This window comes from Eubalaena glacialis, chromosome 20 (assembly GCF_028564815.1).
Source record: "Eubalaena glacialis isolate mEubGla1 chromosome 20, mEubGla1.1.hap2.+ XY, whole genome shotgun sequence".
NCBI classification, from domain to species: Eukaryota; Metazoa; Chordata; class Mammalia; order Artiodactyla; family Balaenidae; genus Eubalaena; species Eubalaena glacialis.
The window spans coordinates 6,672,158-6,694,631 of NC_083735.1; the positions used below are offsets into that span (position 1 = coordinate 6,672,158).

The window sequence follows — 22,474 nt, forward strand, 5'->3', positions numbered from 1 at the left end:
TTTAAATTAGGAAAGCAGTACCTGAATGTTTACAGGACCCAGATGGAAAGCCCCTTCCCTATTCCCCATGTCTGTTCCCTATAATGGGTAAGTAACTGCTATTATTTTTTTCTTTTTCGTAATGAAACAAGTATAAAATGAAAGTTTACCAATAAATAGTAGATCCACATGTTCTGGTTAAAACACCAGAATCTGACCCAACTAGCCTGTTGAGCACACAACTCATCTTACTTGGACCAGTGGTTCTAAAACTTTGGGATGCCTCAGGGTCATCTGCAAGGCTGAGCCTCAGCCCCAGAGCTTCTGAGGCAGTGGGTCTGGGGTGGATCCTGAGAATCTGGATTTCACGCCAGTTTCCGGACAATTTGAGAACTGCTGACTGAGAGTTCGGACCAGGCTTGAGTGGATCAAGAATTCGCAAAAGGGCAGCTGAAAGGACTGTGACAAGGCAGGAGGAGTAAACAGCAATATTTATTCTGGTAAAAATTTTTAAGTAAATGGTATGGAAATGACCTCAAAGAGGCAAACCAAAGCTCTCAAAATCCCTGAACGTTTGCGATGTCCAAAGCCCCACAGGAATGTTGTGACAGGTGACCTGGTCTCCCCCCCGAGTTCTTCCAGATCTACAAGCACTGCTCCCTGCTGCCACCATTCCCCTGAGACTGCGACCTAAGCGGGTGCCAGCAGGAGCCACGCTACAGAAAAAGGAAGCAAGAGGCCAAAGGATCGAGAAGTGAAATAACGATGGCTGCGATTTAGACGGTGAAGCAGGATGGTGACTATCACTGTAATTCGAAAGCCTTCTCAACTCCCTTCATTCATTCCTGTTCTTTTTCAAAACTGACTAGCACACGAGAACAAAACATTCCGGACTGGGACTATAAGGTTCGAGTGTGGTTTTCCAATATAATTCTTTTCTGTTTGTATATCCCGAACCATCTATGATCTCTGACTCAATAGTAATTGAGATCCATGAGACTTACTTGTGGCCTTTCTAGGAACAAGAGCACTCCACAAATCACTGCAAAGATTAACAGACGCGTGATGACACAAAACAGCAATAACTGCTCAACAACGGGCCGAAAATGAACTTCCTCGGGAAGTCAGAAGAGGAAGAGGTCACTGTGTGATAGGTTGTTGGATTGAAATTAAAATAATCTAATTGGTTACTTAACAAAATAAACAATTTAGAAACACAAAAAGATCATTTTTACCTGCCATGTTATTTTCTTTATATTTATTTAGTACTATTATACTGTATAGTACTATTATATTTATACTATTTTATTTATATTTCTATAATACTATTATACCATATAATTCTATTATATTTACATATTATGTTGAAGCTTTCCTTACTAAATGTTTTACCATAGTTTTCTGAAATGACAAGTTCTATGTTAGCATTTCTGAAAAAACAATTCTCTTTTCCCTAAATGTAGGAAATTGAGGGAATTGCTCAATTCCCAGAATTGAGCAGCCTTCAATATATACGTTGCTTAGTAGTTTCTTGAAGACTCTACCGATATTTCAGACTTCTTGACATCTTAATTTTTGTCCTGGAGAGGTTGTATTTAAACAAAATCTTGACTAATTTATTTGGAAATATGAGTAAGTCTTTTTTAAAGGAATGACTAACATTTAGTTTCAAGTAAGAATGGAATTTAGAGATCATTAATCTGACAACCTTTGAAGTGGACAATATTAAGAATTCATGACGCTCTAACACAGACATACCTTAAATAACAACTCTAATAATAAATGAACATATTTTGTGGCTAATATTTTTTTGAAGCAAAATATACTTCTAGGAAATAGTGTTATCCAGGGGCTTGAAATATTTAGGGTTTATAAGACAGACAAACAGACACACCCACACCCACCACTCCTCCCTCTTAAACCAGCCATCACCACCGTCAATGGTATATGGTATAAGGACTTAAACATGTAAACAAGTATCAAATTTTAAAAATCTAAATTAAAACGTTTCATTTTGGTTTGTTTTTCTATTTGTTTATCAAGTCAGATTCAAATCAAGGTGTACTTTAGGAGCAAAATTAATAATGTTTTGAAGCAAAACATATCACAGATTAACAAGTCCTACTAAGTTTCAATTTTCCTGAAGAAAAATTAGCTTAACAGCTGGAAAAACAAGTTCATTTGTTTTTATTTTCATGCAATGTCATTTAGTTGTGACCTAAGAGGAAAGAAAACAGGAAACACTTTTTCTACCTATACTGTTCACAAATCAATTTCCTTTATGTGTGGTGGGAAATAATTACCTTTATAGTTACAAGAAAATATATTTCTAATAGAGAGCAAGTTTTCCCTGTTATAGAATTTAAAGAAAGAATACTTAGCAGTTAAAAATTATATCCATGAGACAAATTATTCATTTTTTCCCCCTTTTGGTAACTTTGAGAAAGATCTACAACTCAGAGAAAAATGACAGACCAATAATGGTCAGTTATTGGTGACTAGGGTACTATTAGATTTAAAAAGCGACAGTGTATATCATTATTATGCTATTTTAAGAATTACTTAAAAGTACTTGCTTTAGCATTACAAAATTAGTGTGGATTTTTAAAAATAAGTAACTTTTAGTAGCTATATATAAGCTAGTAAATTTATAAGGTAATAATATTTATATAATGTATTCATATAAGGCAGTCATCTTACATTGTTTTTAAAATGATAAATTAAGAAATATTAGTATTAAATGTAATTACATACAGAAAAATAATTTAAGGCCCTGTTATGGACTGACGTGTCTGTCCCTGTCCCCACTCCACCCCTGCCCCACTAATTCATTTTGAAGCCCTAACCCCAAAGGGTCTTTAGGGAGGTAATTCAGGTTAAATGAGGTTATAAAGGTGGGGCTCTAGTCCAACAGGACTGATGTCCTTATAAAAAGAGGAAGAGATGCCTGAGACCTCGCTCTGTGAGCGAGCACACAGAGGAAAGGTCATGTGAGGACACAGCAAGAAGGTGGCTGCCTACAAGCCAGGAAGAGAGGCCTCAAGAGAAACCAACCCTGCCGGCACCTTGATCTTGGACATCCAGCCTCCAGAACTGGGAGAAAATAAATGTCTGCTGTTTAAGCCACTCAGTCTGTGGTGGCTTGTTACGGCAGCCTGAGGCGACTAACACAGGCCCTAAAACCTGGACTGAAACGACAAATCTGAATAAACATAACACAGTAAATAAATCTATTTGCAAATAACCATATGTCTTACCCAACTGAAAAAAGTACACCAATATTTAAATAGGAATACACACACACACACACACACACACACACACAAATTGTACAAAAGAAATCATTAGTCCTTCAAAGCCAAAACACACAATAATTCTATGCTATTCTTCACCCAGACAATAACCTGGGATTATACTCATTCCATCATGCAAACTTATTATACCTCAACAATAACTAGTGATCTGACCAGTGACAAGATACAGTAAAATGTCCAGGGCTAATTCTGACTTGCTTAATATATTTAAAGTTAATGAATTCGTCCATCACACATTACGAAAGGGTTGTAAGAGGCAAAGGTGTTGAAAACAGCGTACTAGTTTCTGGACAGCTGATCGCTACTGTGAAGACCTCAACTGCTCCTGCTGAGCTGCGCTCGGGCCTTCCTGCCAGTAGCGGGAAGCCCCCCAGGCTCTCACTCTGCCCCACGCCCCACACTGACTGTGCTTTGAGACAGCAGAGGGCTCTCAGTGCTCCTGGGCTCGCCCACCCTTTCCTACTGAAAGGCAGCCTCCCCACGACCAACGCCTCTTCCAGCAAGACTCTTCATAGCACCCAGTGCTTCCTCTCCCAGGAAGCCTCGCCGAACCCGCACCTGGAACTGAGCTAACCTCAAGGGTACTCTGCTCATCCGTGTCTCATCATAGTCTAGCGTGATGTCACTACTTACGTAAAACTCCTACTTGAGCACCACTGAGGTCGGCAGCCTCTAACACGCCCTCCTTGTAGTCACACCCCTGTACAGTCTCCCCTGGGGTGTGGGCTGCACCTGGTGAACTGTTTCTAACGAAGAGAACATGGCAAAAGCGACGGGGTGTCACTTCTGAGGTTAGGTTCTGAGAAGACCGTGCTTGTCTCGCTCACCCTCCCCTAGGCTCGCACGGTCACTACCTCTCCCTCTTCCTGTCCCCGCCCCTCCCTGATCCATCGCTCCAGGGGAGCAAGTCGTCCTGTTGTGAGGAGCTCTGTGAAGAGGCTCAAGTGTCAAGAAGCGGACTCTGCAGCCAACAGCCACAGAGGACCCGAGGCCTGTGGACAGCCGTGTGATGAGCGCGGGCCAGTTCCTCCCCAGGGGAGCCAGGATGTGACCACGGCCCCGGCGGACACCTTGACTGCAGCCTCAGACCGACCCTGAGCACGAAGCCACCAGCTAAACACATCTGACCCACAGAGACCGTGAGATAATAAATGTTTGTCATTTTAAGCCGTTAAGGTATGGAATAATATGTTACACCTCAATAGATAACAAACACAATCATGTTTTATCTCTCCTATTAAATTCTAAACTCCTAGAAGACATTATAGCTAGTTGTACCACCTTAGCAGAATGTGTTACATATTAGAAATCAAAAACGAAATCAGCACAGTCTGTGAGGACTTAAAGCACTCTGGGTCAACTTCTCCAGAGTTCAGCTCTCTGTTCAACTCATTAAAAACACGTGTTCCAAGATGTAGTTGATTATTTAATGACAACAAAATGCACCAGATTTTACAAGACACATGAAAAGTAACAGGAAAAAAATTCCCCAATATTAAGTTTATTGTTTCCCTTTCATCTCATCTAACATAAAATTGTAATTCCTAAACAGAATTAAAGTGGATATAAGAGGTGACACACGAGTGTAACTGAAAATTTATATAGTTTATGGCCTTCATAACTCAAGTTTTTATGAAGAGTCTCAAACTAATTCATCTATAAACTATTTTAAGCTTCAAAGAGTAAAATATATATTTTGTTAAAGTCAGGGCTCAGCAATCTAGGATCATTAGAGAAGGAATAATTCAGGAGAGCCGCAATTTTCTGAAACCCTAAAAATTTACTTCATGAAAACCCCAAATTTTGTGTCACCGTTTTAGATCACTGTTTTCTTATACAAATCTAGAAAACAGTTCCTTAAACAAAATAAGACATTTTTACAATAGTACTTTCCTGAGACTAATACACGAATGTGAACCATAACTCCCGAAGGAAAGGATATAAAGTGCAGCACTTTCTAAACCCCTTTGGACATGAAACCCTTTTTTTCCCCAAAATATCTTGTGGGCTCAGTTATAGAACATGCTTTTAGAAAAATGGAATTAAGACTGTGACTTCTTAAATAAAACATAATGAACTAATTAAAAAGAATACTGTTCAATGACTTCCATTCAACTCTGCAGTGACGTCCAGACCACTAAGCCTAAAATTCGCCGCCTTCCGTGACTGATACTCACGCCAACTTGACGCACTGAACTCACACAGCTCTCCTTCACTCATCTTTTGCTTGAAGACATCAAACTCTTTGCTCGTAACTCCATGTCTTTGCTATTGTTATTTCTTACACCTAGAATTCCCTCCCTTCCCCATACGTGTCGGCCCTAATTCTACATTTCCAACGTCACCTCCCCTTGGCAGTCATTCAGACACCCTGCGTGTCGCTAGTTCTCTTCTCCTTCAACTCCCACGGAGCGTTATCTGTACTTCTCACATCTTATCTCTTTGTACATCATATATGTGTGTTCTTATCTATCCACTATTGGATAAGGACTCATACCTGCTTTGTAATAAATATTTCTTAAAGGAATGTGGTTACAAGACATAAGCCTTGCTTGCCTTTTACATACTAGCTCCAAATGGTAATGATTTGAGTTCTTATGTCCAATTTTATTAGCCCTTCTGTTTTATCCCTCAGGATCGGCTATCAATTTTTGTCATTATTAATAGATTTACCTGTGGTGGTACCTCTCCTCCACTTTGTAAGTTAGCAGTAATGACTTAGTAAATATATATTACATACCAGGCTTTCTATAAACATTATATCACTGAATCTCACAAGAGCCCTATGAAGGAGATATTATGATTCCTGATTTACAAATAAGGAAATAGACCAAAAGAAATAAAGTAACCTGTCTAAGGTTATATGAATTAATATATGCTTGGGAATGCAGCCCAAAGCTAGTGGTAATGTTCATCTAAGACTAAATACTAGTTCAAGAGGGATACTTGTATATTCTGTAAAGAAAAGCTGAAGGAACCCTGAGGAGAGAGGCCCAGCTGATATAGCGTATGAGTGGAAAGGTAAATACTGTATTTGACACACCAAGTTTGGGACATGCCTTTGAGTCAGTCAGGTGAAGCTCTCTGCTGGGCAACTGTGAATACAGGTCTTGAGTCAGGCAGAGAGGTGTGGATGGGAGAAAGCTTTTTGTGAGTCATCAGCAGTGAAATAAATGGTGGCGACAGCTCTGGATTTAGATGAAGGCCACCATGAAAAACACAGAAAGTGAAATAAATGAAAAAGACCAAAGTCAGACACCAGAAATAACATATGAAACAGGAAAGAATGAAGCAGAAGAGGAGGCTAGAAAGGAGACTAAGTGGGAAGCGCCAGAAGGGTAGGAGGAAAATGGAGACTAGCCAGATGGAAGTCTAGGGGGAGAATTCCGCCTCAGATCATGATGCGTTAACTCAAACCAGCTAGAATTAAACATGCATTTCCTCTGATGCACCAGCCACATTTCGAATGCTCACTACCACATGGGTCAGAGCAGACACAGAACAGTACCACCCTTGCAGCAGGCTCTCATAACCTCAGAGGCCCTGGCAGAGCGCCGCAACAAGGCATCTGATCAAAGTAGGCAGATCACATGCTAATCTTCAGTCAATCTTTAGAGACACCTTTGAGAACACAGCCAATGTGGTTAAATTGTATAGCTTATTGGTGTATCACTTATCCAATTTTCTAAAATATGGATGTTAAGAACATTCTCATTATTGGGGACATTAAGAGCTTTTAAGTACTGTGAACTAACTGTGTGTAATATTCTCCAGTAGGAACTTCACATATCTTCTACTTTAATTCTTACACAGACTTAGGCATACCCCTTGGTATCCACAGGGGGTTGCTTCTAAGACTACCCCCAATCCCAACTCTACCCCTTGAATACCAAAATTCACAGATGCTCAAGTCCCTTATATAAAATGGCCTAGTATTTGCATATAACCTACGCATATCCTCCCGTATGCTTTAAATCAACTCTAGATTTCTTATAATAACTATACAACACAAATGCTACGTAAATAGTTGTAAGGGCAATGTAAATGCTATGTAAATAGTTGCCAGCATGGCAATTTCAACTTCTGCTTTTTGGAACTTCCTGAAACAAATTTTTAAAAAATATTTTCCATCTGTGGTTGATTGAATCCATGGATGCAGAATCCACAGATCTTTTTTAAGAGATGAGCAAACTGACACTCAGTAACATCAGGCAGCTGCAGCCATACCGCTAATAAATGTCAGAATTCGGATTCCGATCTAGGTCTGCCAACCTACAAAACAGAAACTCTGTCCGCCACACAGAACCCATACTGCAGAAGAAGGTTCCATCTAAGTAATCATGTGCCCAGATAGATTGTGCCTAAATCCATGGTACCAAAATATGTACCGTGGGAAGCACTTGAATTTAATCTCGCAGACATATGTAATAACATACATATGAATTAATGAGAAGAAACTTCATTTCCTAAGAAATAATACAGACATTCACTCACGGAATAAAAACATTCATTCATTTCATCTGTTGTAAAACATAAATATCTTCTCTAGGAACAAAAATTTAAAAGGTCATTATCTTTAAAAATTTTATTTTCAAATATAGGTAATTTTTTACTTACCTTCTTGAGCAGCAAATGTTTGACTAGCTGAAATGACTTTTGTTAGTTCTGGATTATACCTTGTTCCCTCTGGAAAAATCACAAGATACATCTGTGAAGCCATAAAGAAAATTTGGTTTGTTTTATGTGAGTGTTTTTATTGTTGCTGCTAACTTATCAATGCTAACCCTATTAATCCTAAGAGTATTTCCCATGGTGGGGAAAAAAAAAATGTATATTCAATTACCTATGACCTTCATTTCAAGCAGAACAACCAAAATGCACAAATTCAGTTAAGTCTTAACATAACATAGACTATATGTGAAATGCAGTCCTACATTCATTTGTCGGTCAGTCATTAAGAATCCAACATTTCTAATTACATGCAAATATTCACTAATTTAAAAACTGGCCAACAATGACTCATACAAAGCCTCAATTCATCAATGAAAGAGGTTTATTTCCCCCTAAGAGTCTGCAAAATGACTTTTGAAAAGGTGTACATTTTAGGGCTTCCCTGGTGGCGCAGTGGTTAAGAATCCGCCTGCCAATGCACGGGACATGGGTTCAAGCCCTGGTCCGGGAAGATCCCACATGCTGCGGAGCAACTAAGCCCGTGCGCCACAACTACTGAGCCTGCGCTCTAGAGCCCGCGAGCCACAACTACTGAGCCTGTGCGCCACAACTATTGAAGCCCACGCGCCTAGAGCCTGTGCTCTGCAACAAGAGAAGCCACCGCAATGAGAAGCCGGCACACCGCAACAAAGAGTAGCCCCTGCTTGCCGCAACTAGAGAAAAGCCCACGCGTGGCAACGAAGACCCAGAGCAGCCAAAATAAATAAAATAAATAAATTAATAAATAAAAAGAAAACGTGTAAATTTTAGACATCAGGGTCCCTAAGTACATCTCATTTGAGGGAAACCATACATAAATATATAAATTTCCACAATATAAAAGGTAATAGCTGTTCGTATTTCAAAAGATTCACACAGTATTCTTATTTTATAGGACTCCCTTAATGCATTTTAAATGACTCAGTTTACAAGTGGCCTCATAAATTAAAACAATGTAATTATAAATGAAGTTATAAATCAAGCTGGATGTTTACTAAGTCATCAATTAGTCTAAACTTAAGGAGCTCATGAGAGAAAAGTATGTTCATTTTATCCATCCTTACCAGATCCCAGGTAAGACCATCTACCTAGATGTCCAGCACAGAAGTATTCTTTTATCTGAATGATCTATGATTTTCACACAGATCTAAATGAACCTATGTGAAGATCTGAATTTTTTCATTAGATAAACATATGATCATTCTCTTCCAAAGTTTCACCTGAAAAGCTGGTATAATGGTGGCTCTGCAATTTTGCGTTTTCAGCTTCCATGCAAATGCAGAAGCTTTTTATCCATCCATATATATAATTTTTAGAACCTACTATCTTTGCCTAACTTAGATTAATAGGTTGTGTTTGGTTATCTTTTCAGAGTGGTCAAAAAATGTAGAAAACTGGGTAAAAAAATTTTTTTAATTAAGAATTCCTTATTATGTTCCAGGAGCCAGAAGGAAAAACCAGAAGAAAAATACTAAAATTAGTTCCAAAAACCACAAATTCATTCTCACGAGAAAACATTTTAAATTAATAAAGTTTGTATTCAAAGCCATGAAAGCAATTAATGAAGGTTATGAGCTTTTCACTCAATCATTTATAAATAAAACAATTCATGATTGGAATGGTTAATAACTCATGTGGTATTATTTTCTGTCTCTCAGATGTTTTACTTAAAAAACACTGATGGTTAGCAAGAAAGTAAGAAAGAACTATTCATTCAGGGTTCATTCAAGAAATATTTCTTGTACACCTATTATGTGCGAGGTGCTATATACAGAGTAACAAAACAATATGGTCTTTGGAGACAAGTGACAAAAAAGTACACTAAAAAAATAAAAATATATAATTACATACTATGTGACTACGAAGAAAAAGAACAAAGTGTTATGAAAGAAAATGACACGAGGGAAACCAGAATGGATGATGGGTCTAAAGCCTAAAGAATGATAAAAGAACAGGTGCTTTCCCCAGCAGACGAGGAACAAGGCAAGGACGCCCACCCTCACCAGTTCTATTCGAGGCTGCTCAGCAGCAGTAAAAAGAAACAAGCTATTGACACATACAATGATTGGAGGAATCTCAAAATGATTATGCTAAGTGGAAGAAGCCAAACTCACTCCCAAACAAAGAGTACAAACTGTATGATTCCATTTATATAAAATTCTAAAAAGTACAAACTAATCCATAGTGACAGAAAGCAACTCCGTGATTGCCTTGAGACGGAACAGGCACAAAGAGGCACAAGGACACTTTTGGAGCTTGTGGATATGTGCAGTATCTTGATTGTGGCAATGGTTTGTATACAGACACCAAAACTGTATACGGATGTATACAGACACCAAAACTCATCAAATTCTACACAGTAACCGTCTGCAGCCTACTGCACATCAATCACACCTCAGCAACAGTACTTCAGTAAAAAAGAGAGAGGGAGCCACCAGATAGAAGACGCATGTGTGCAGACTCTCAGGTGGGGAAGAGCTGGGGCACTGCAGGACTAAGAAAAAGCCAACGTAACTAAATGTGGAAGTGGAAGAATAGCATGAAACAAAATTAGACCGCACGAATTTTACAGATTTTCTAGGCGCAGGATGGGAAGAGGAGCAAGCAGGGAGTGACTGCTGGGAGGCCAGGGTTCCCTCTGGGGGTGATGAAGATGTCCTGGAATTACACAATGCTGATGGTCGCACAACTTGGCGGACACATGGAACACCACTGCATTATATGCTATAGGATGGTGAATGTTACAGTCTGTGAATTACATCTCAACAAACAAACAAACAGGCCAAAGCCCATTACTATCTTCCACAAGTCAGTGAATGGGTTCCAAACTTTAAAAGAAACTGATCATTACACAGAATAAAAGTTACATTAAAAAAGTAAAATATGACAGTCACACAATGAATTATTATTAAATTATTAAGGTCACTGGCTAAACAACAAATAAAGTTATTTTATGGCCATTACGCCACAAAGTAGGTGGTCTTCTATAGGAAATTGTATTTACAAAGACTGTCACTAGAGAAAGCACAAAGCAGTATGAATAACTGACTTCAATCCCGGACTCTCCCCTTATAGGCCCCGAGACCCTGGATGACCTCCTCCTCCTCTCTGCACCTTAAGTTTCCTCATCTATAAAATGAAGTGACAGTGGTACCTACGCCTCACTGGGATATTACAACGATAGAAGGTGATAAGTCGACGCGCCGCTGGGACCTGCCATGTCCAAGGCCTGGAGCTGCCGTGACCACGGCGTCAGTAGTTACCACTGTGGACACCTCCCATGAGGACAGGATTCCTGCCGGCTTCCCGAGCAGTCCTCCCTCTGCAGCATGATGCCCAGGTGGACTACTGTGGCACCCGCCCGGCAACCCGCTCAGCAGACAGGTCCGTCAAGATCTGCGACGTGCTCAACGGAGGGCAGACCCTCATCGCCGACCTCAGGGGTCATGAGGGTCCTGTGTGGCCAGTGGCCTGGGCCCACCCCACGTACGGCAATGTCCCGGCATCCTGCTCCTACGACCGGAAAGTCATCATCTGGAAAGAGGAAAATGGCACCTGGGAGAAGACGCATGAGCACACAGTAAACTCTGTGTGCTGGGCCCCCCGTGACTACGGCCTGATCCTAGCCTGTGGGAGCTGGGATGGGGCCATTTCTCTGCTGACTTACACCAGGTTGGGCCAGTGGGAAGTGAAGAACACCAACCATGCTCACACTGTTGGCTGCAATGCCGTCAGCTGGGCCCCTGCTGTCGGACCTGGAAGCCTCACAGACCAGCCACCTGGGCAGAAGCCCAACTACACCAAGAAGTTTGCATTAGCTGGCTGTGACAACCTCATCAAACTGTGGGAGGAGGAGGAGGACGGCCAGCGGGAGGAAGGGCAGAAGTTGGAAGCGCACACCGAGTGGGTTTGAGACGTGGCCCGGGCCCCCTCCATCGGCCTGCCCGCCAGCACCATCGCCAGCTGCTCCCAGGATGGTCCAGTGTTCGTCTGGACCTGTGACGGTGCCTCGGGCAATGCGTGGTCCCCCAAACTGCTGCACAAGTTCAATGATGTCGTATGGCATGTGAGCTGGTCCATCACAGCCAACATCCTGGCCGCCTCAGGTGGAGACAATAAGGTGACCCTGCGGAAGGAGTCGGTCGACGGGCAGTGGGTGTGCATCAGTGATGTCGACAAGGGCCAGGGTCTTGTGTCCACTTCCGTCACAGGGGGTCAGCAGAAGGAGCAGTGGCAAGACAGGCAGGGCCCGGTCTCCACCTGCTGCCTCCAGGGCTGCCCCTTCCCGGGCCAACGGACCACACAGCTGGGAGGACGAACGCCCAACTCCCACGAGATCACTCTCCCGGAGTTGTAACAAATGCAACCAGATTTATCATCTGCCTTAACATGGTTTGATATAGTTTGTAATTTACTGTCCAGCTGAACACACACTTGCTCTGAGGGAAAAATGACAATTAACCTTCAGCTCTATTATTTTAAGATATTTTTGGTCACTTTTATGTACCTTTTAGGTTCAGGCATCATTTGGGGGGTGATTGTTTCCAGAGTAATTAAACTCATATTGCTTCTTAAAAAAAAAAAAAGGTGGGAAGTCATATAATCTACTCAGTACAGTGCCTGGTGCAAAATAACGTTGCAATTTGCTGTGACAGTGAAAACAGATCTGCTTTAGAAATCTGCGATGGTGCATCTGGTGGGAAGAAGAACAACGTGACCTGAGCAGCTAATCACCCTGACCTAGGGGACCGGCCTTCCCTGCCAACAGCTTTGTGTGTTGCCTTCTCAGTTAACTACCTCCAAAGGCCATGAGACAAAGCAGTTCTGCTTCTCTCAGGAATGAGAGCCCAGCACAACAGAGAGGTGTTCTCATCTGATAACTTCCTTGCTACGGCTTTCAAATTGCTGACCAAAAAGGCTGCTCCCTTCTTTAGTTCCCCTGGAAATAGAGAGGGTGGCAGCAGAGGAGGTGGAGGGACTAAAAGTAGACCAGGAGGTAGGGCAAGAGAAGAATGACCACAGGGTCTGACATTTCTGGACCTGCTTCTCAATTAGGGAAAATAGAAGTGAAATCCCTGCTCAAGGACAGGGAAGCCACGAGGACGACAGGAAAAAACTGACAAACTGTCACAAACCAATCAAATTATGTACAAGATTTTTGCTACTGTTCATATAACTCTTTTATTCTGCTAAATTTTCGTTTGGAAGGAACCAGAGAGTCTGTTTTTCTTTAGTGATGACCTTCCACGTAAGAAAACTCTATATTCAAGATGTGATATACCACTTTAAACACACGTACTTTAGCCTCTAATGGAAAATTAGCAGGCTATTTCACATTAACAGTCTATTCGAAAAGAAAAGAGCTATTTAAGAGTTTAAAATATATTCAAATTGTAACCAACTATGGAACCAATGATTTTCTACTAAAAGCAGCCTTTGCTCCATGCTTTGGAAAAGTTAATTTACTTTTTAAGCGAATCTCGGTTTCTCTCTCCCGAATGAAGGCTCAGGGTTGCTGTGAGGATTAAAGGAAATATGTGAAAATATCAAGCCCTGTGTGGCAGGCTCTTAAAACATACTGTTTCCTTCCCCTCTGGTTTTTAAAAATTCTACTAGTTTACTAAAGAGTTCCAGAGCAGGCACATTTATACAGAAATAACATCTCAGAACGTAATAAGTTTTGATTAGCTAGACATCATTTAATTACTTGCTTTCTCTTTAAATAAAAAGCTATTTCATACTGAGATGCACAGAATATAAATAAGATGGTTCTTCTCTGCCTTCTGTCTCCCAAATTAAACCAATCTAGCACAGCGTAACTTCTTTACAAAGTTTTCTACATTTATAATCAGAAACATTCAACCCATTAAAAATTCCATTGTACATTTACAGAGGAAAGAATACAAAAATGTGGAGGATACAAAGTATCTTATCTCTTTCCTCAAAGAGTGTATTATTGAATTATGGATGTGCTCTATGTATGATCAGAAAACAGTGATAAAATCACACAGATGCACACGAGTGTGGCAGGCAGAACAATGGCCCCTCCCCCAAATGTCCAGCTCCTAATGCTCAGAACCTGTGAATAGGGCAGGTTATGGCAAAGGGGGATTTAAGACTACTAGCCACTGGACCTCAGGGTAAGGGCTGATCGTGGAACGTCAGGGGGGCGCCCGACGCAATCACGTGATTACAAGAACAGGAAAGATGGAGGCAGAAGAGTCAGAACCAAAGACGTGGCCAGCACGAAAGAGACCAGACCGGCCACTGCTGGCTTTGCAGACAGAAAGAAGTCGTGAGCTAGGAAGGCAGGCAATCTCCAGAAACTGGAAAAGGCAAGAAAATGGATTCTCCCTCAGAATCTCCCTAAGGACCTCAGTGCACTGACACCTTGATTTTAGTCCAGTGAGACCCATTTTGAACTGCCGGCCTCCAGAATGATTTAGATAATAAATTAGTGTTATTATTTTTTTCTGGCTTTATTGAGGTATGACTGACAAATAAAAATTGTATATATTTAAGGTGTGCAACATGATGTCTTACTATACATGTACACTGTGAAATGATTACCACAATCAAATTAATTTATATGTCCATCACCTCACATAGTTACCATATTTTTTTATGGTAGGAACACTTAAAATCTACTCTTTTAGCAAATTTCAAGTACGTAATATGTTATTACTAAGTATAGTCACCATACTGTACATTACATCTCCAGAATTTATTCATCTTGTAACTGAAGGTTCGTACCCTTTGACCAATATCTCCCCATTTCCCCCAACTCCCAGCCCTGGGAACTACCATTCTACCCTCTGGTTCTGTGAGTTCAGCTTTTTTAGATTCCACATGTAAGTGAGACCATGCAGTGTTTGTCTTTCTGTGTCAAGCTTATTTCACTTAGCATGATGCCCTTGAGGTTCATCCATGTTGTTGCAAAGGACAGGATTTCCTTCTTTTTTAAGGCTGAAAAAATTCCATTTTTTGTGTGTGTGTGTCTGTGTACACCACATTTTCTTTATCTATTCATCTGTCAACGGACACTTAGGTTGTTTCCATATCTTGGCTGCTGTGAATGAACATGGGAATGCAGATGTCTCCTCAAGATAGTAATTTTATTTTTTTGGATATATACCCAGGAGTGGAATTGCTGGATCATATGGTAGTTCTTTTTTTTAATCTTTTGAGGTACCTCCATTCTGTTTTCCATAATGGCTGTACCACTATGGAATTCTTATATTCCCACCAACATCGGCTAACTTTTCTATATGCTTACAAACACTTTCATCTTCTGACTTTTTGATAACAGCCATCCTAACAGGTGTGAGGTGATATCTCACTGTGGTTGTGACTGGCATTTTCCTGATGATAAGTGATGCTGAGCACCTTTCATGCACCTGTTGGCCATTTGTATGTCTTCTTTGGAGAAATGTCTTTTCAAGTCCCTTGCCCATTTTCAATTGAGTTATTTGTTTTTTTGCTAGTGAGTTGCATGAGTTCCTCAAATATTTTGGGAATTAACACGTTATTGGATAGAATATGTGGTTTGCAAGTATTCTCTCCCATTCCGTAGGCTGCTTTTTCATTTTGCTGATTATTTCCTTTGCTGTGCAGAAACTTTTTAGTTTGATGTAGTCCCATTTGTTTATCTTTCTGTTACCTGTGCTTTTGCTGTTATATCCAATATTTGTGTTATTTTAAGCCGGTAAGTTTGTGGTACTTTGTTACAGCAGCAATAGGAAAATACAATAAGCATAATTTTCAAACATGTTATTTAATCCTATCTACCAAACTCAGTAATTATTAACAAATTTACCATACAAGGAAACTAAAGCTTAGAGAAGTTAAGTGATGTACAAAGTAACAAAGTTTAAATGGCAGATCTGGAATTTAAACTCAAATCTGATTTCAAAGCCAATATCTTACGCACTAGGTTGCCTCACATTTGAAAAGGAACTTGAGTTAAATTTGGGAAGAAACAAAGCACAAGATTCCATATTTGTGCTGTAAACCGCATGGCTCCAATGCTGACTAAGTGACTTCTATAGATGAAGTAGTTATTTTTATCATAAATGTTTCATTTGCACCACCAACTGATAAGTACCTTGTAAAAATACTGTCTCAGCAATATTTATGGAGAAGATGTATTTCTTAGTAATTTATATTTCAGACATATTTTTGGAAACAAAATTCTGCAGTCTCTCAAATAATACTAGTAGTGAATAATAAGAGCTGATTTAATGATTAACCATAGATTTCTGTGAGGAAAATTAAGCCGTATGGAAGTTGACTTGATAAATATATTCCACCCTGTCAATTATGTGATTAACTTTCAGAAACAAAAGAGCATAATGAAGAGTCTGAGATTATGTATCTGTTTCATAGCCTTTAATATTAAAAAATGAAGATTCATCCAGATTCTAAGAAACCGGCCTCAGACCTATAGTGACCTGAAGTGACAGCGGCTCACAGCACTGCCTCACGAGCTTGCCATTCAGCATCACTGCATGAACATCAAAACACTAGAAAAACACAAAAGTTCTCCGGTAGCCCAAGATTAGGTTATCTGAACTGACTTTCCTACTGAAAACAACTTAAAAAGCTGGATATAACATCATCTTAAAAGTATCCAAGAGCTGACAAGATGGTAAGACCAAAATTAAAGCAAACACAGTAAAGCAAAAGTAAGGCCAGAAAAGAACTTTCGTTCTAAGAGATTCAAAAGGTGAGGGGAATCGAAATGGAAGGCCACAGACCTTCTGCTGGAAACAGTGAGAGTGACCCAGAAGTGGAGGGAGCACCGAAGGCTTCCCTCCTGGTGTAAAAGTAAAGCAGGCAATCCAGGCCTCACGTGGACTTGCCACCTTGGTTGCGTCGCCTGGGTGGTCCAGTTGGCCTCAAGCTCAGAATTTGGTTTGGGTGGGCCCAGACGAGAGGAGCCTCAAGGGGCCCAGCTGAAACAAATGCCAGTGTTCTCTGGGGGAAGGCACTTTCATCTTACGCTTGAGCTGATTTCTGCAAATAATTTTCCAGATACAATCAAGCGCAGACAAAGATCACCAAGCACACAAGGAAAGAAGGCACCGTGAGCAAGAAGAGAAGAAGCGGAAGGTGGAGAGAGAGGGCAACTGGGCGGGGAGGAGGAGGAGAGAGGGAATGAAAAAAGAAAAGAACAGAACTGGTAACTGTGAGCTAGGTTTCTGAGCACCAGGACAGAAAACCATGCCATGCACTGGGGAATAAAGCTCAGGGAGTCACTGCAATCATGTTGCTCTGTCCTCGGAGAGGGCCGGGGAAAAGCCATAGGGCAGCAATCAGCATTCTTCAAAGAGAATATTGAGATTTCTTCTGGGACGAGCAAGGTTTTATAAATAATATTTACACTCAATGATTCTTCATTTGTAGATATTCGTACTTTTTCGGACTTTTCAAATAACTCAACAGATACAAGAAATCCAAATTTATACTGACAGAAAACAGCTGTTCTAAAACTCCATGTGACTCTGAAGAAGCGGAGTTAGAGGAGCTCTGAAGTGGCTGAAGCGTAAGGTTACAAGCGCAGTTCTGTTTTCTATTTATAGACTGAAGACAACAAATGTTCTTGTTACTCCTCTTTAAGGTCAATACTGACAACTACCAGCAAAGGATCGAATTGCCTGCCGCAATCTTTCTGGTGGCCAAAAGTAACTGCTTACCTATATTTAGAGGGTTTTTGTTGCCTCAAAAACTCTGAATTATTTATTACACACGGGATACTATATTTTCAAAACAATTCTTAAACGCTAATTTAATGTTTAAATTAAAAAATGAGAGTTGATAAGAAAAATAATGAAAATGAGCGCAATCTTACTGGAGTTCCTGCATTGATGTAGCTCTGCAGCTTTTTTCTCATTTCCTTTTCATTGAATTTGGCACTTCTCTTTACATAGATCCCTCCATGCTGCCACATAAAAAAAGAAAAAAAAGGAAAAAAAAGAGGGGAAAAAAGTATTTACCATTAAAATATCCAATGGCCAGTCATCAAAAGGGTTAACTTTATTCCCAAAGAGTGAAGAATAAAATTACATTTTAGGAATTAAATTATATTTAATACATTCATATGTTAGCATCTAGAGAACACTAGCTGAAAATTCTCCTACGCTTTCAATACAATTCAAATAAAACTGTGTGCGACATTTTACTGGAAAATATATGAATATTTAGTTCTGTTGGCAGTTAGAAATGCTTTCTTTCTTAAAAATACATTTTTTAAAATCAAAAATTCAATCAGATGGATCTTAGCTCTCAATTTCTCCACTGACTTATTATGGAGTAACTAAAAATTCTCCTTTCAACAAACACTATCTTCTGAAATTTTAGAAACTGACCCTGCTACATATTTATGTCGTACTGTCATTGACTGAATTCTGTTCTCCCCGCCAGATTCTTATGTTGAAGCCCTAACCCCCGATGTGACGGTATTTGGAGATGGGGCTTTTAGGAAAATAAATGAGGTCATAAGAGTGGGCCCTGATCCAATAGGAATGGCGCCTTATAAGGAGAGATTAGGACACAGACAAGTGCATGCAAAGGAGAGACACAGGGAGAAGGCAGCTGTCTACAAGCCAAAGAAAGAGGCCTCAAGAGAAACCAAGCCCGCTGACACCTTGATCTTGGACTTCCAGCCTCCAGAACTGTGAGCAAATAAATTTCTGTTGTTTAAGCCACACAGTGTGATACTTTATTATGAGAGTCCTAGCAGGCTAATACAGGCACCTTCATAAAAATTAAGGTAGCCTTAATTAAACCTCATAAGTGCACTTCATTGAAACTTTGCATCAGGTCAGCTATTTTTTTGTACTCCTTTATACTAATTTGAACGCATCTGTAAAATTAACCGACTGGATGAATTTGATTTTGTCTTAATCAAGAATATGAGTAAAAGGAAATAAAGAGAAGCAAGGAGGGGATAGGATAAAGAGGAGAGGAAGGGTGGTTTTAGATTCTGGTCATGGTTCCTTCCACACATGAACTGGCTTGCCTGAGTACAGAGAAGAAACTCAAAGTGCTCTACAGAATTCATTCCTCACTAACTCTTTAGAATTAAAGCCAAAGAATGCACATATTGCAGTGTGAAACTTCCCCAAGCTTTCAATGACGTGATGTCTATTCTTCACATACTATTTCCTCCCAGTCATTTAATTTGCTTATTAAAGTCTATTTTTTTTTTTTAAGAGAACTAGGAGCATCTTTTGTTCTTTTTTTTAATATATAAATTTATTTATTTATTTTTGGCTGTGTTGGGTCTTCATTGCTGCACGCGGGCTTTCTCTAGTTGCGGCGAGCGGGGGCTACTCTTCGTTGCGGTGTGCGGGCTTCTCATTGCAGTGCCTTCTCTTGTTGCGGAGCACAGGCTCTAGGCGCACAGGCTTCAGTAGTTGTGGCACGCGGGCTCAGTAGTTGTGTCACATGGGCTTAGTTGCTCCGTGGCATGTGGGATCTTCCCAGACCAAAGATCGAACCCATGTCCCCTGCACTGGCAGGTGGATTCCCAAGCACTGCACCACCAGGGAAGTCCCTTAAAGTCTATTTTATTTTATTTTTTAATTAATTAATTAATTAATTAATTAATTAATTATTTTTTATGGCTGTGTTGGGTCTTCGTTTCTGTGCCAGGGCTTTCTCTAGTTGCGGCGAGCGGGGGCCACTCTTCATCGCGGTGTGCGGGCCTCTCACTGTCGCGGCCTCTCCCGTTGCAGAGCACAAGCTCCAGATGCGCAGGCTCAGTAGTTGTGGCGCACGGGCCTAGCCGCTCCGTGGCATGTGGGATCTTCCCAGACCAGGGCTTGAACCCATGTCCCCTGCATTGGCAGGCGGATTCTTAACAACTGCGCCACCAGGGAAGCCCTTAAAGTCTATTTTAATTAAAAAACATCTGAGTTCTTTCCCAGGTATATGGAAGCTACAGAAGTGAAGACCAGGTATCTTTCCTTAGGAACTCCCTGATTAGTGAGGAAGCAAGATATGTATACGTGGGTGATATAAAGAGAATTGGTAAGTGTTATAATAAAGATAGCCAGAAACGAAAGCAGAGTGGAGGAAAGAGAGTACTGAGTGGAGGTCAATCACAGCTGTCATACATATCTCTAGTTATACTCACAGGGCTTAAATGAGCAAAAGCTCGCTACTGCCCTTTTTATTTATTTATTTTTTAATTTAACCCAACAGTAAGGTTCCCAAAACACCTGCTTTTGGTTGGGATGAGGGAGCAAAGAGATCTCTCTTCTGAATTCTACAGTTAATCTACACCTTATATAATGTTCACAAGCTGGCAGTTTGGAAATATTTAGTTTTCTGAATGTCTATACATTAATATGCATTTTTCTACACATATAAAATACTTAATATTTTATAAATACAATAATTATAAGAAATATAAAACTGGAGAGTCTGTTTCCTCATATTTTGCTTGTAAATAACTATTTTTGAATAGCATTATTTCTGTTTCATACAAACTGTAAAAAACAAATCCTTTTAAAAGAAAATTTTACTTCGTGGCATAAAGTCCACTACTTATTAATCTATTCCCGTTTATACATGCACCCAGTAGTTTAAAATACTTTTCGTCAAAATATATATGAATTTTATTTTCCTTTAAAAGACTCAGGAAAAGAGGAAAGGAGACGGGCGGTAAGTACACTAACCTCCACAGGGACACTGACCATGAGACGTGGGGCAGCACGGATCGGTGGCACCACTGCCTTGTGGCCAGCGGATGACTTTCAGATTTATATATTTTCAGAGCTCACTGTAACTTTAGCTTTTTTTCTTTAATCGATTATTAAAGTCTTATTAACAAGTCTGTCTTCCATACAAATTTCATTCTTAATATTTAGAAAATTACATATCAAATAATTTATTCAGAAAAGGCATAGAAAAATGCTAGTAATCCCCTTCTGAATATCAAAGAGCCTGTTATATAGTTCCATGACCTGATCGTTATTATGTAATTTTAAAAGATTTGCATAAAATAACATATATTGAATATTTATTATGTACCTGACACTCATGCTAGGCACTTTACATATATAGCTCACTATTTTTTTATATCCTACAGATAATTACTTTTTAGTTTCTTAAGGTAAGTGTCCATCAAGTTCTAGGTCTTTAAATTTTTCTATTTGTTTGGTTTTTGTACATTTGCATTTTTTTCTATTTAATCTAACAATCTGGGTAATCAGATATATATATATATAAATACACACCATTAAAAATGTCAGACAAAATCATGTTAATTTAGAATAAACTATTAAACCCATAAAAATAAACCAAAAAACCTCATGCATTCATATTAAATGTATGTTAAATTTTAAAATCTAAAATTTTCATAAGCTACATATATATAAAGAAAGAAGCATGGGAAAGTTACCTGATAAAAATAACACCCATACAATGGAAGCCATTTCAGCCCATCTTTCAGCACATAGCGCACGTGTCCGAGAGCGTTCTGCCTGATAGCCAAAATATCAGCAACGATCCAGTCAACTGCAAAGACAGAATCAACTAGTGCATAAGTGACCCTGGGTGAACTCCAGCATCCCCTCCACAGAAACACAAAATGCCTCTTCACAAGACTGTATGAGGATACGCTTTGAAAATATTAGGGTTAGAATTTTTAAATTACTTTGAAACAACCCCAGACATTTGCAAAATATAAATTCTGTGGAGTTTTTTAGATTTGTTTTTGTTGGTTTTTGTTTTTTTGTTTTTACGGTCTTGAAAAGCTTCTCGTCTCAGGGATAAAATGCAGAAGTCACAAACCATCAGAGTAATCCAAAAGCAGCATGAACAAAATAAAATAGGCTTCTCTCATTCTTGACGTCTAGAAAACATGAAATTATAAGCAAAAAAATGGCTAAATGAAACTGTCATGTGCAAGTAAATATTCTGTATATACCAATATGTTCAACGAGAGGCGAGGACATTTTATCTTGACCAATGACTTTCAGGACACAATAATAGGTTATAATGGAATTCAAAACAAAGATCTCTCAAAGCTTACAACTATGCTGGGCACATATGTGTTCTTTACATAATCAAAGGACACGTAGCCAGGCTGCTAATAACTCTAATTCCATAGATATGTTGTGACTAAAAGTTCAAAAAAACAAAAATAAGAAGGCACGAGTGAGGTGCCAACAAAAAACTCAAAAAACCTATAGGAAGAAATAGGTTGTTAATTGATCTTTCAAGCAGAGCAAATTCCGAACAGAAGTAGCCCTTCCTTGGGACTAGCCTTCCTGCCAAAGCAAAGAACCGGAGACCAGCAAACGGTACAGAAGATGGCAAACAGAAGAGATGATTTAAAGAGATCAAGAGGAAATAAAATGAAGTTAAGGCAGCAAATGGTAAAGGGTCTGGAGGACCAGAGAGATCTGGATTTGAAAATAAATGGCTGCCAACTACCCTATTTCTTCATAAGAATGAAAATG

The 22,474-nt window shown here is 39.7% G+C and overlaps 2 protein-coding genes across 4 annotated transcripts in view; one reads left to right on the forward strand and one right to left on the reverse strand.

Moving 5' to 3' along the window:
- Nucleotides 1-22,474, reverse strand: part of AGPAT5 (1-acylglycerol-3-phosphate O-acyltransferase 5) — a 62,263-nt gene that overhangs the window by 17,362 nt on the left and 22,427 nt on the right. For 2 of the 3 annotated variants that reach the window (XM_061177464.1, XM_061177466.1), the window contains exons 3-5: nucleotides 21,412-21,527; nucleotides 17,854-17,943; nucleotides 7,911-8,001 (exon numbers count right to left, since the gene is read on the reverse strand). In XM_061177464.1, coding sequence (XP_061033447.1) covers nucleotides 7,911-8,001; nucleotides 17,854-17,943; nucleotides 21,412-21,527 — 297 coding nt within the window. The remainder of the gene's footprint in view (nucleotides 1-7,910; nucleotides 8,002-17,853; nucleotides 17,944-21,411; nucleotides 21,528-22,474) is intronic. The other variant, XM_061177465.1, reaches the window with a different exon arrangement.
- LOC133081371 (protein SEC13 homolog) lies at nucleotides 9,944-12,360 on the forward strand. The gene is given in 3 exon segments (XM_061177469.1): nucleotides 9,944-10,034; nucleotides 11,146-11,300; nucleotides 11,332-12,360. Coding segments are annotated over 3 exon segments (1,275 nt in total).